This window comes from Myotis yumanensis, unplaced genomic scaffold, assembly GCF_028538775.1.
Source record: "Myotis yumanensis isolate MYYU_CA2020_CCGP unplaced genomic scaffold, mMyoYum1.0.hap1 SCAF_1, whole genome shotgun sequence".
Lineage (NCBI taxonomy): Eukaryota > Metazoa > Chordata > Mammalia > Chiroptera > Vespertilionidae > Myotis > Myotis yumanensis.
This window is the reverse complement of record NW_027223752.1, coordinates 68,767,935-68,780,857: the sequence shown is the minus strand read 5'-3', so window position 1 is coordinate 68,780,857 and position 12,923 is coordinate 68,767,935. Positions and strand designations below refer to the sequence as shown.

The following is a 12,923-nucleotide window of genomic DNA, read 5'->3' as shown; positions in this document are numbered from 1 at the left end:
CTGCAAGTGCATGGCAATGAAAAATAAAATGACTATTGGGTGTTAGTACCTTGATTTGTGCTAAAGTGGTAGTTATTTATATCCATCATTGCTTTTGCACAATTAGCACAAATGTCAGCACAAGTTATTCCAGGATAAACAGATGCAAAAAAAGTATTCACCATTTATGTTTGTTACCATGCAGTCACAGTAAAGATCTTTGATAATCAAAGAAGATGTTTGATGATTAGTTGATGCTGGTACCAGATAAATACAGTCAAAACTAAAAGTCCAGCCACATCTGTAAGCCAAGTTCTCCAGACAAGTTTTGTATTTTCAGATAAGTTTTTAATTCAGTTAGATACTTTAGCCTTGGCAGATGGAAGTGCCTGTTTCTTTCATTGACATTTTATCCAGTAGGCTTTCAGTATTGTCTGTAATGCTGTAAGAGTTTATAAGTATTGTGTATACTTTTTCAACTGATGCAGTATAATAACTTACTCTTTAAAATACATCATTGGTATTTTTATTTTGAAAAGCTATAACAATTTTTGGCTTTTAAAGAAATCATGTGTGTTTTTAAAATATTAAATTCCTTTTTTAAAAATGCTGAATGATCTCAAAAAATAAAAAACAGTGCAGTTGGATTGGCACCATAATTCAGTTTGAACATGTTCTATTACATAAGACACAACAAAACAACTTAATATTTATGCAGCCAAAGGGAAATAGGTTTATCATATTTTCATTTGTAATTTACAGTCTCATCCAGTTAATTTGGAATATATTTTCTTCTTTTGTGTGTAAGAGAATTCTAATATATCAGTTTTTCATTTCATCCGTGCAGCAGTGGATTAAAATCACAAATCATCTGATTCCCTTAAAAAATTTTTTTGAGGTTGATTTTAGAGAGAGAGAAGAGGGAGAGAAAGAGAGAGAGAGAAAGAGAAACAGTGTGATAGAGAAACATTGATTGGTTGCTTCCCATATGTGCCCCAATCAGGGATCGAACTCTCAACCTCTTGGTGTTTGGGATGATGCTCTAACCAACTGAGCTACACTGACCAGGGCTAATCTCCCTTTTTTAAATTCAAGGACCTATTTTTATTTATAAATTTTTAAATTTTATTTTAAAATAGTACTAAATCCTAAAATAACTATTTAAATTTAAAAATGTTAAAAGTAAGTTTAATATTACAAAGCAAAACAAAGTACTTTTATTGTGTTTCTACATATCTAGGAAAACAGACTTCAAGATAATAATTTACTGGATCATAATGAGTCTATAGAGATTATAGAAGCTATATAGATTATTGAAGATAGCTAGTAAGAGCACAGTAGAGGTAATGAACACAAAAATCTTTTATGTTTAACTAGAGGCCTGGTGCACGAAATTCGTGCACTCGGGTTGGGGGGCGGTCCTCATCCCGGCCTGTGCCCTCTTACAGTCCAGGAGCCCTCAGGAGATGTCTCACTGACGGCTTCAGCCCACCAGCCATGAGCCTGGCTCAGGGCTTCTGGCTGAGCAGCACTCCCCCTATGCAAGTGCACTGAACACCAGGTGCAGCTCCTGCGTAGAGCGTCTGCCCCCTGGTGATCAGTGTGTGTCATAGCGACTGGTCATTCCTCCTTTCTGTTTTGCATATTAGCCTTTTATTATATAGGACTATATAGGATGTTCATTCCTTACTGCAGATTTAGGATTCCATTTGGTATTATTTATTTTATGCCTAAAGAACTTCATTTTATATTTTGAATTCTGTCAAATTTTCTGACTCAGAGTGTCTTTAAATTGAGCAATTAAAAAACCATTTTATAGCCCTAACTGGTTTGGCTCAGTGGATAGAGTGTTGGCCTGCGGACTGAAGGGTCCCAGGTTCGATTCCAGTCAAGGGCATGTACCTTGGTTGCGGGCACATCCCCAGTAGGAGGTGTGCAGAAGGCAGCTGATCGATGTTTCTCTCTCATCGATGTTTCTGGCTCTCTGTCCCTCTCCCTTCCTCTCTGTAAAAAATCAATAAAATATATTAAAAAAATTTTTTTTGTATATCTCTTAACCAAGTTTTTAAAAGTTTATTTTCTTTTATCTTTATTTTTTCAATTATAGATAACATTATTTATATTAGTTTTATGTAAACAGCATAATAGTTTTATATATATACATATATATATATATATATATATATATATATGTATATATGTATATATATAATTTATGAAGTGATCCCATGGTTAAGTCTAGCACACACTGCCACCATACATAATTATTAGAGTTTTATAGCTATACATTCTGAGCCTGTAGTCATTACATACTACCTTTTAGTCCTTATTTGTCTTTGTTATATAGGTTATACAGGATGGAACAAAAGTAGGTTTATAATTGTATGTATGGAAAATAATACAAAAATAAACTTTTGCATACTCACAACTGTAAACCTACTTTTGCCTCGCCCTTATACATATGTCCAGTATGTTAAATGCTTATCTTCAGTCCTCATGTCATTGTCTGTAGTCATGTTTGTTTAAAGCTCACTTCTAGTAGATGACACAGAAAGCATTTATAGAACAATATTCTCATTTCTTGCGTGTTGCTAAGGGTGCCCTTTATGCTTGAAAATCAATTGTGCTGCATATAAAATCTTTGACTTGCGCCCACCCGGTGTAGCTCAATGGTTGAGCATAGACCCATGAACCAGGAGGTCACGGATGGATTCCTGGTCAGGGCCCGTGCAGGCTCAGTCCCCAGTAGGGGGTGTCCAGGAGGCAGCCAATTAATGATTTTCATCATTGATGTTTCTCTCTCTCTTCTTCTCCCTTCCTCTCTTTGAAATCAATTAAAAAAAAAACGTTAAAAAAATCTTTGGCTCGCATTTTCTCTTCTTGATTATATTAAATATTATTCACTTTTTTTCTGGCATGAAGCATATTGCTGTCAAAGTTTGATAATCTAATTTTCCCCTTATAAATTGATTTTGCCTTGTTCTCCAATGGATTTTTTTCTTTAAATTCTATTAAGTTTAGTAAATATATTGGTATTTGTTTTTCTAGTCGGTAGTTTTGGTTAAAAAGAATACTTTTTCAATACGTAGTTTCAAATCTTTTATTTGAAGAAATTTTATGTTTTCTTTTGCCATGCTTTTGCTTAGGTTTCCTTCTTCAAGGACTACTATTTTTGTCTGTTGTACCTTCTTTGTCTGTCTTGCAATATTTGTCATATTTTGATGTCTTAAATTTTTTTGTTTCTCATAAAGGCATAATCTATTCTGTTTACTCACTTTTATGTCCATTCTAGTTCAGTCTTTATTTTTGAAAATTTTTTTTAGTTCTGTAACTTTATTTCTAAGTTTTTCAAACTCATGTATGTCTTCTATCATTTTCTTAATATCTTATTTTGAAATAGGTTATGATTTTGATCTATTCTATGCATGTTTTTCTGACACATTTTCTTTATCTGTAGAGATGTTATTTCTTGTATGTTTTAATATGATAATTTTGTTTAAGTATTTGTGGTTCAAAATCCTCTAAAATTGTTTTTGTGTAGTGTTAAAAAAAATACAGTGATTGTGCCTGGCCAGTGTGGTTCAGTGGTTGAACATTGACCTATGAACCAGGAGGTCACACTTCAATTCCCCGTCAGGGCACATGCCCAAGTTGTGGGCTCGATTTCCTGTAGGGGACATGCAGGAGGCATTGATGTTGCTATCTCTCTCTTTTCCCTTAAATCATTAGACAATATATTTTTAAAAATAGTGATTGCTTTTTGAGTTTTCCTGTCACTGTATTCCTGCCCCATGTGTATCTGGAACTTCTCTTTCCATCTTATCTCTTGTGCCTTTCTCACTCAGTTTTTATTACATTCCCAGCAGTTTCCCGTCCTTGTGGAGCCCTATTCTAGAGGGAGCCATAGTTGGTCAATTACAAGAGTTCACAAAATCTAAACTGCTCCTGTTTCACTCTTACCTTGGACCCCTTTGCTATTGGATTGAGCAGCAGTTTCCTCTCCTATTTTTATCTGTTGTCATCAAGTCAGCCTGCCATGCTTTCCATTGAATACCTGCCTCTTATCTATTTTGGGCTTCTGTTGGCAGATGCGTCATACACCTTGTTGCATGTTTTAGCTTTCTTCTTCACTGGTGTATATGGACACTTGGGTTTGTGGCTGTTGGTTTGTCCTCATCTACATGGAGTTTGGGGAAATACCTTGTCTCCTGGTTTTGTTTTAAATTTGCCTTTGGGTTTTGGTTACCTCTCTAGTTCTCTGTATTTCCTTTGGGATTCAGCGTTTTAACAACACCACCCTTACACGATTTTCCCCTTCAAAGCTTAACTTAGAGACAACTTTGAAAAATACAAATTCCAGAGAAGACACGGTAGGGTTATTACATTTATTAAAACAACTTACACAGTAATGTGGAATTCTTGTTTTTCACATTACCTCTTCTAAAAAATCATACTATGTCCAAAAATATCCCCAAAGTATACAGTTGAATATTTAAGAAAGAGTAGGATTGGGTGACTAATTGTCTCTCAGATTTGGACAATGGATTGTCTTTCAGAATAGCACCATCATCAGACATTTGAATATATTATTCTGAAGAATAGTATTTTATTATCAATGGTTGCAGAAACTTAACCTTGATCTTAATAGCTTCTGATTCTTTTTCCTCTTGAGAGATGTACATTAAAGTATTTTAATGTATTCTCAATTGACCATAGTATACTAATAGTCTGTTCTGCGATACTATGTGGTACCTCCACAATATCAGTTAATGTACACTGAGTGGCCAGATTATTATGAGCACCTGACGTTTGTAGGCAAATTAGCTATAATTTCGCGCTGAAGTTGCTAGAAGGCCAGACCATTATAAATTGTGAAGCAGGTAGTTTACCACGACAGAAGTGATTTTTTTTCTGAAGATATGGGTAAACAATGCGATTTAACAGCCTTTGAACATGGGATACACACACACGCACACACACAGACACACACACACACACACACTGAGTGGCCACATTATTATGACCACCTGACGTTTGTAGGCAAATTAGCCGTACACTGCATCGTATGGGATATGGAAGCTGAAGGCCTGTTCGAACACCTTTGCTGTCTGCAGTTACCAAGATAAAACATCTCCAATTTGCACAGGAACACAAGGATTGGATAGTCGAGCATTGTAAAAAAGTCATGTGGTCCGATGAATCACGTTTCCAGTTGCATTATACAGATGGCAGAGTGAGAATTTGGCGGAAATAGCATGAAAGCATGCACCCCACATGCATGAGTACAACCCTTCAAACTGGTGGGGGCAGTGTTATGGTTTGGGGCATGTTTTCCTGGCATGATTTGGGCCCTTTAATTCGTATGGAACAACGTCTGAATAGCACAACATACCTAAGTTTCGTTGCTGATCAAGTTCATCCTATCATGTTGATGGTGTATCCCAATGGAGATGGCTTCTTCCAATAAGACAATGCACAATGCCACGGTGCTCGTATTGTGCAGGAGTGGTTTCAAGATCATGAGGGAGACTTTACCTGGCTTAGGTGGCCCCCACAATCATCAGATCTCAATCCAATTGAGCATTGGTAGGACGAAGTTTAAAGAGCCATCAGGCAGCTGGTTCCACAACCATCAAATCTCACAGAACTGGACAGTGCTATTCATCAGGCATGGTGTCAGATTCCTCGCATCACCTTTCAACATCTCGTGGAGTCAATGCCAAGAAGAATTCCACAGTATTGAAGGCAAAAGGTGGCCCAACGAAGTACTGATGGGGTGGTCATAATAATTTGGCCATTCATTGTATATATATCCCACGTTCAAAGGCTGTTAAATCGCGTTGTTTACCCATATCTTCAGAAAAAAGTCATTTCTACTGTCGTGGTAAACAACCTGCTTCCCTGTTTATAATGGTCTGGCCCTCTAGTAACTTCAGCGTGAAATTATAGCTAATTTGCCTACAAATGTCAGGTGGTCATAATAATCTGGCCACTCAGTGTATACTGTGTTGGTAAATAGGAGAATAGTGTTATTATAACATGGGTGGCATGTTGTTATATATGTGGTTTTTCCTAAACTGGACAGGGTGATCCTGAATAATGGGAGTGGAATTTTATCCTTCATCAGGAAAATAAAAAAAGTCAAGTTAAACTGTTATAGAGACAAAAGGCTCTCCCCACTGTGAGATACAGATTTTGGGTGCCCTCCTGGAGAGGCACAGCCTGATCTAGCAGCGATTTTTATGTGGCAGTTTACATTTGTGTCCATTTTAGCAGCCCTACTGGCTTTAAAGCTTCACTTACTAGCTCCCATAAGCCTTTGTTTCTACTTTACTCTTTTTTAATGCCTTTTATTAATCCTTCAGGTAGCATTTCAGCTTCTCTTAGCTGCTGGGGTGTCCAAATTATCTCTGGAGGTCTCAGTCATTGTTTTTGTTAATGCTTTGGTTACGGAGTTCCAGGGACATTGACTGATTTGCCCCAATATACCCCTCTTTGCCCTCCTGGACCCATTCCCCCCACATAAGCTTTGATATTTTTAGTCTTACAGAATGCAAGGTTTTCAGAAATATATGAATTTATGTTAATATCAGATATATTAAGAGACTTCCTTTAAGAGGATGCTGGAGCTTAGTGTAGTTGTGGCTTTGTGGCATTATGTATTTGTGTTCTTGAAGGACTTTATAAAGAAACCCCTATATTTTCTGGTAATGGAGATCCCATGTTTGTGATATAATGTGAGGCATCCTGCTCATTTTATAATGCAGAGGAATGATAAACAGAAAGAATACAAGGAATTTTGTTGTGAATCAAGGAGGCATTATTTTGTGCTATACAGTATTCCCCCCTTAGTCACAGGGGATACTTTCCAAGACCCTCAGTGGATGCCTGAAACTGCTAATAGAACCAAACCATATATATACTATGATTTTTCCTATATATACATACCCATAATAAAGTTTAATTTTCAAATTAGGCACAGTACGGGATTAAAAAATAATAATTAACAATAAAATAGAATAACTATAACAATATATATAAAAGGCTAATATGCAAAGTGTCCCCTCAGGAGTTCAATCGCTCGCTATGACATTCGCTGACTACCAGAGGCAGCACAGAACGAAGGAAGGGCCTCTAGTATGCTATAATAAAAGTTATATAAATGTGGTCTCCAACTGTTTTATTGTACTGTGCTTACCCTTGTGATGTGAGATGATACAGTGCCTATCTGATAAGATGAAGTGAGGTGAATGACATTGGCATTGTGACGTGTAGTGTTAGGCTACTATAAAGGTTCCTTGAACAGAAGCACCGACACAGTCAGTGTGATAACTGAGACAGCTACTAAGTTATTAACAGATGGGTGGATAGCATGTGCAGATATGGTAGACAAAGGGACAGTTCATGTCCTGGGTAGGATAGAGCCGGGTGGCATGAGATTTCATCACACTACTCAGAGTGCATTTTAAAACTTAAGAATTGTTTGTTTCTGGAATTTTTCACTTAATATTTTTGGATTTCAGGTAAGTAAAACTACAGAAAGCAAAACCATGGGCCAAGGGAGTGTGGGGGGTGGCACCTGGTAGCTACTGTAATGCCTATTTTGATGGGATTACATAACATTAGAGAAACTACTCAGTAAAAGTAAAATTATTTATTTATTTATTTATTTTTGTTAGTGCACTGAAATTTTATTTGTTTGTTTAATCCTAACCCAAGGAGTGAGGATATTTTTCCCATTGGTTTTTTGAGAGAGCAAAGCGGAGGGGGGATAGGGAGGAATATCAACGTGAGAGATGCACATCAATTGGTTGCCTCCCGCTCTCGCCTAAACAGAGCCGGGTATTAAACCTGTAACCAAGGTATGTGCCTTTGACTGGGAATTGAACCCCGGACCCACCCTTCGGTCCAAAGGCTGATGCTCTAACCACTGATCCAAACCAACCAGTGCTAACATTCTTTAGAATGGTAATTGCAGTATTATTTTTTTTCTATTTTGATCCAAATATGGAATTGTGATTTTGGCCACTTACAGTACCAAGGTTTTTTTCAGAAATAATAGAACAATATTCAATTTTCAGAAAATACATAGTAGTATATTATATTATTTGCTGTGGTGTAAAAGCATCAAATAACAAAAAAGTAGAGAAGTTATTACTTTTAAATAAGAATGTTGATTATATGTATAAATTATAGGTAATATAGATTTACAAGTCTAGTCCTTATCAAAAGATTTCAGGTAGCCAAAACCGGTTTGGCTCAGTGGATAGAGCGTTGGCCTGCGGACTGAAAGGTCCCAGGTTCGATTCCGGTCAAGGGCATGTACCTGGGTTGCGGGCACATCCCCAGTAGGAGATGTGCAGGAGGCAGCTGGTCGATGTTTCTCTCTCATCGATGTTTCTAACTCTCTATCTCTCTGTCCCTTCCTCTCTGTAAAAAATCAATAAAATATATTTAAAAAAAAAAAAGGTTTCAGGTAGTCTCATTAAAACAGCAAGGAATTACAGGCCAATATTACAGTAATATAAGAAAACACTCATGTGGCAGATGACATTAGAAAAAAACCTACAAATGAGAAAAATAAATCAGGCTATTGCTTGGAATATATTTTAGTCAATAATACTGTAAGAATAGTATAGACTGGTCATATGTGGATTTGCCCCATATAAGGAAATGAATAGAGACTTTGTTATGGAGTTGACTCCTTAGTGTTAATTTGGGCATTTAAAGAATTGAGGTTATCCTTGGGGGGTGTGGCAGTGGCAAGCCTTATTTATTTATTTATTTATTTATTTATTTATTTTTGTCATTTTTGGTGATATGTCAGCAAATTCCATGAAAAGACCTCTGTTCTTTAGGCAGTTCTAGGAATATGGGAAAATTTCTAAAAATTCAGAGCACATTGTACAATTCAGTATTTCAATAGCATGGAAATTGAGTGGACCCTGGGGAAAGGATCTGAATTATGAGAATGCTGTAATTATATTTGCGTATTATAATTACATTAGTAAATACTCTTATGACACTCAAATTTTTCTTGTGTTTTCTACCAAACATTAGATGTTTTGATTTGTTTCTCCTGGATTTAAAAAACAGGGGAAAGTCCATCATACCATATATTTTCCTCTTTTGGTGGTATAATTGACATAACATTATGTTAGTTTCAGGTCTATACAATGTAATGATTTGATGTATGTATATATTGTGAAATGATCATCACAGTAACTTTAGTTAATATCCATTACCATACATAGTTCTAGGGGTTTTATTTCTTATAAGAAATTTAAAGATTTACTCTTTTAGCAACTTTCAAATATGCAATACAGTATTATTAACTATATCCACCATGCTGTACATTATATCCCCATGGCTTGTTTATTTTATTACTGGAATTTTGTACCTCTTGACTCCCTTCACTCATTCTCCCCTCCACTCCATCCTCACCTCTGGTAACCACTTGTCTGTTCTCTGTATCTATGAACTAGGTTTTGTTTGTTTTTAAATTTTACATTCCACATATGAGGGCATACAGTATTTGTCTTCCTCTGTCTGACTTATTTTACTTAGTATAATGCCCTCAAAGTCCACCCATGTTTTTGCAAATGGCAAGATTTTATTATTTTTTATGGCTGAATAATATTGCATTACATATATATAACACAATATCTTTATTCATCAATGAACCACTTAGATTGTGTCCATTTGTTGGCTATTTTAAATAATGCTGCAGTGAACATGATTGGGGTGCATATCATATTTTATCATTTTAAAAGTGTAACCTATAAGGCAGAGTGACTACTCAATGAATGTTTTTCCTTTTATATCTTAAGGAAGAGAGAGAAAATCCTTCGAAACGGAGTAGAATTGAACGTGATATAGATAATAATCTGATCACATCAACACCAAGAGCAGGAGGAAAACTTAACAAACAGATATCTCGAGTAAGACGGAAAAGTCAAGTAAATGGAGGTTTGTTAATATTTAGATAATTGCTTTATTAGGTACAGGGAGAGATCTGACCCAACATGTTCCTTTTCTGTTTTAAAAAATCTACTTTAAGCAATTTCTGCCTAGTTTTTGTAATCTTCTTTGATTATATATTAGTAGCATGAAATGAAATGAAAATTTACCTTCTTAATATAAATCTACTTTGCTGAATTAAAATGACAAAGGCAGAGCAACTAGCTTTATACTGCTTAGCATGAAAATGTAAATGGAGCAACATTTTGTACTTCTAATAAATTCATTTCTTAAAGCAATAATAATTGTGACTTAATTTGTAAATGTACAGATTTGAAATATATTCTTAATATGTACAAAGAATTTGTTTCTTGGTCAGTGAATTTCAGAGTTCAGAGGGGATTGGATCACTTAGGCCAGTTGTTTTCAACTACAGGTGGTTTTGTTCCCCTGGAGAACATTTGTCAATATCTGGAGATTTTTTTGGTTGTCAGAACCTGTTGAGGGAACACTGCTAAACATCTTACAGGTCATCTTCCCACAACAAAGAATTATCCAGCCAAAAGATCAATGGTATTGCTGTTGATAAACCCTGTTCAAGCACCTCAAAGTCAAAAAGGAGAAAAACAAGAAGGATAACAGATTTTTCTAAAGAATAACACTTAAGAGCATGGAGCCTTTTAACCAGTGCTACTTTAAACACATAATAATTTCTTAGCTTTTTCCTCTCAATGCAGTGATGTATCTCTATTGTTGGAATTGACCACTAGGGAGAAAAGGAATAAAGTAGTAAGTTAAAAGAGCTATAGCGAAGAAGGAAAGAAATGAGATAGATAGTAAGGTTGTGGAAGGTTACGGATGATTAATCAAAACATTTGTTTGAATTTATTTATTTATTTATTTATTTATTTTTAAATATATTTTATTGATTTTTTACAGAGAGGAAGGGAGAGAGATAGAGAGTTAGAAACATCGATGAGAGAGAAACATCGATCAGCTGCCTCCTGCACATCTCCTACTGGGGATGTGCCCGCAACCCAGGTACATGCCCTTGACCGGAATCGAACCTGGGACCTTTCAGTCCGCAGGCCGACGCTCCATCCACTGAGCCAAACCGGTTTCGGCTTGAATTTATTTTTAAATATTTTCCAAAAACCTATGGAAAATTTTTTGTTAACAAGAAACTTATAGAAAACTAGTTATTCTTCCTAGCTACTTTGAAATGGTGCCTCAATATCCATAAGTAATTTTTGACACTGCTATACATAGTTTTCTGCTTCAGTAGAGCTATGTTGCTGTTATTCATTAGAAATAGATTGGAGGTTAGGTTTTGTGAAGTAGGCAACATCCCAAAGTATAAATAACCAAAGACAAAAAGTTTGCATTTGTGTTTTTAATATTGTAACCTGCTTTACTTACAAAGAGTTTATTTCATTCTCTGAAACTCTGTGTTGATTTGAAGCCTTTCAGTCTATATAATTCTAGATGTAAATCTACAGTTGACCCTTGAACAACACGGGGGGTGGAGGGGTTAGGGGTGCTAACCCCCTGCACAGTCTAAAATCTACATATAACTTTTGAATTCCCCAGAACTTCAGTTGTCCCTCGGTATCCATGGAACCCTGGTGGATACCAAAATCTGCAGGTGGTCAGGTCCCTTATATAAGACTAGAAGCCTGATGCATGAAGATTCGTGCAAGAACAGGCCTTCCTTCCCCTAGCTGCCGGCACAGCCTTTGCTCCTGCCAGAGCCTTCTTTCTGCCTTACCACGCTGCCCAGAGGCCCGGAGCTGCTGGGGCGCTTGGCACCTGCATATGCAAATTATGCAGGTGCCACAAAGATGGTGGGTTAATTTGCATACTCCTGATTGGCTGTGAAAGTACGGTCAATTCACATATTTCTCTTTTATTAGTGTAGATGGCATCGAATAGTGCATACAATCGGCCCTCTGTGTCTGTGGATTCCCAACCATATAATAGTATGATAAATACTGTTGAATCTGTGGATGCGAAACCTAGGGATATGAAGGGCCAACTGTGTATTTATTAAAGAAAATCCAAGTTTAAGTGGACCAACATAGTTCAAACCCATCTTGTTCAAGGGTCAACTGTACTTTGAAAAACTGAATTTTAGCATCTATAAAGCATTAGACTTTATAGAAGGAATAAGATAGGAGAGTTATAAAGAAGTCAGATTATTAGACTTAATGCTTTATAAATTTGTATCAAGATAATTTGATTTACAACTGATTTACCTCAAGATTTTTTTAAATAATAAACTTTCCTAACATTAATGTCCAGTACTCTTCATGAAATTTTTTTTGGAAAAAAGTATTTTTACAATGAATGTCTTAGAACACATTTCTGAAAGCCATGTTTTCTAGATTCCAACTTTTTTGTTGTTGTTTTTTCTTAGAAGCTGGTAGTTACGAAATGACAAATCAACATGTAAAACAAAATGGAAAATTAGAAGATAACCCTTCCTCTGGCAGTCCTCCAAGGACTACATTGTTGGGGACCATATTTTCTCCTGTCTTCAATTTTTTTTCACCAGCAAATAAAAATGGTAAGTATAAACCATTAATTATAATTTGGGTTTAAAAATTTAATTTTTTATTTATTTTTATTTTTATTTTTTATTTTTTAAAAAAATTTTATTTGATTTTAGTGGCATATATGTCAGCATCTTATGTTTGTTTTAAGTGACTGAAATAAATATAGGATATGTTTAATTCTATTGAAGTGAATGGACTCTGCTTTCACTATCTGAAGAGCTAGATGATAAACTTAGGGCTGGAGGGAAAGTTTTATTATTTCTTTGCTGGATGACTTCTGTAATCCTTAGAATGTGTACAGGAAAGAATCTAGAAGCATTTTCAGTATTCTAGATCAATAAAGTATTTTTTTCAATATTTAAAGTGAGTTGAGACAAGATCATTTTCTTGTAACAATTTATTTTTTATTATCATTTGGTTGACTTCTCC

The 12,923-nt window shown here is 35.7% G+C and overlaps 1 protein-coding gene across 3 annotated transcripts in view; it reads left to right on the top strand.

Moving 5' to 3' along the window:
• The window catches only part of CTDSPL2 (CTD small phosphatase like 2), a 95,233-nt gene that overhangs the window by 41,281 nt on the left and 41,029 nt on the right, over positions 1 to 12,923 (top strand). For 2 of the 3 annotated variants that reach the window (XM_070423548.1, XM_070423544.1), the window contains exons 3-4: positions 9,810 to 9,948; positions 12,356 to 12,505. In XM_070423548.1, the coding sequence (XP_070279649.1) occupies positions 9,810 to 9,948; positions 12,356 to 12,505 (289 nt within the window). The remainder of the gene's footprint in view (positions 1 to 9,809; positions 9,949 to 12,355; positions 12,506 to 12,923) is intronic. The other variant, XM_070423557.1, reaches the window with a different exon arrangement.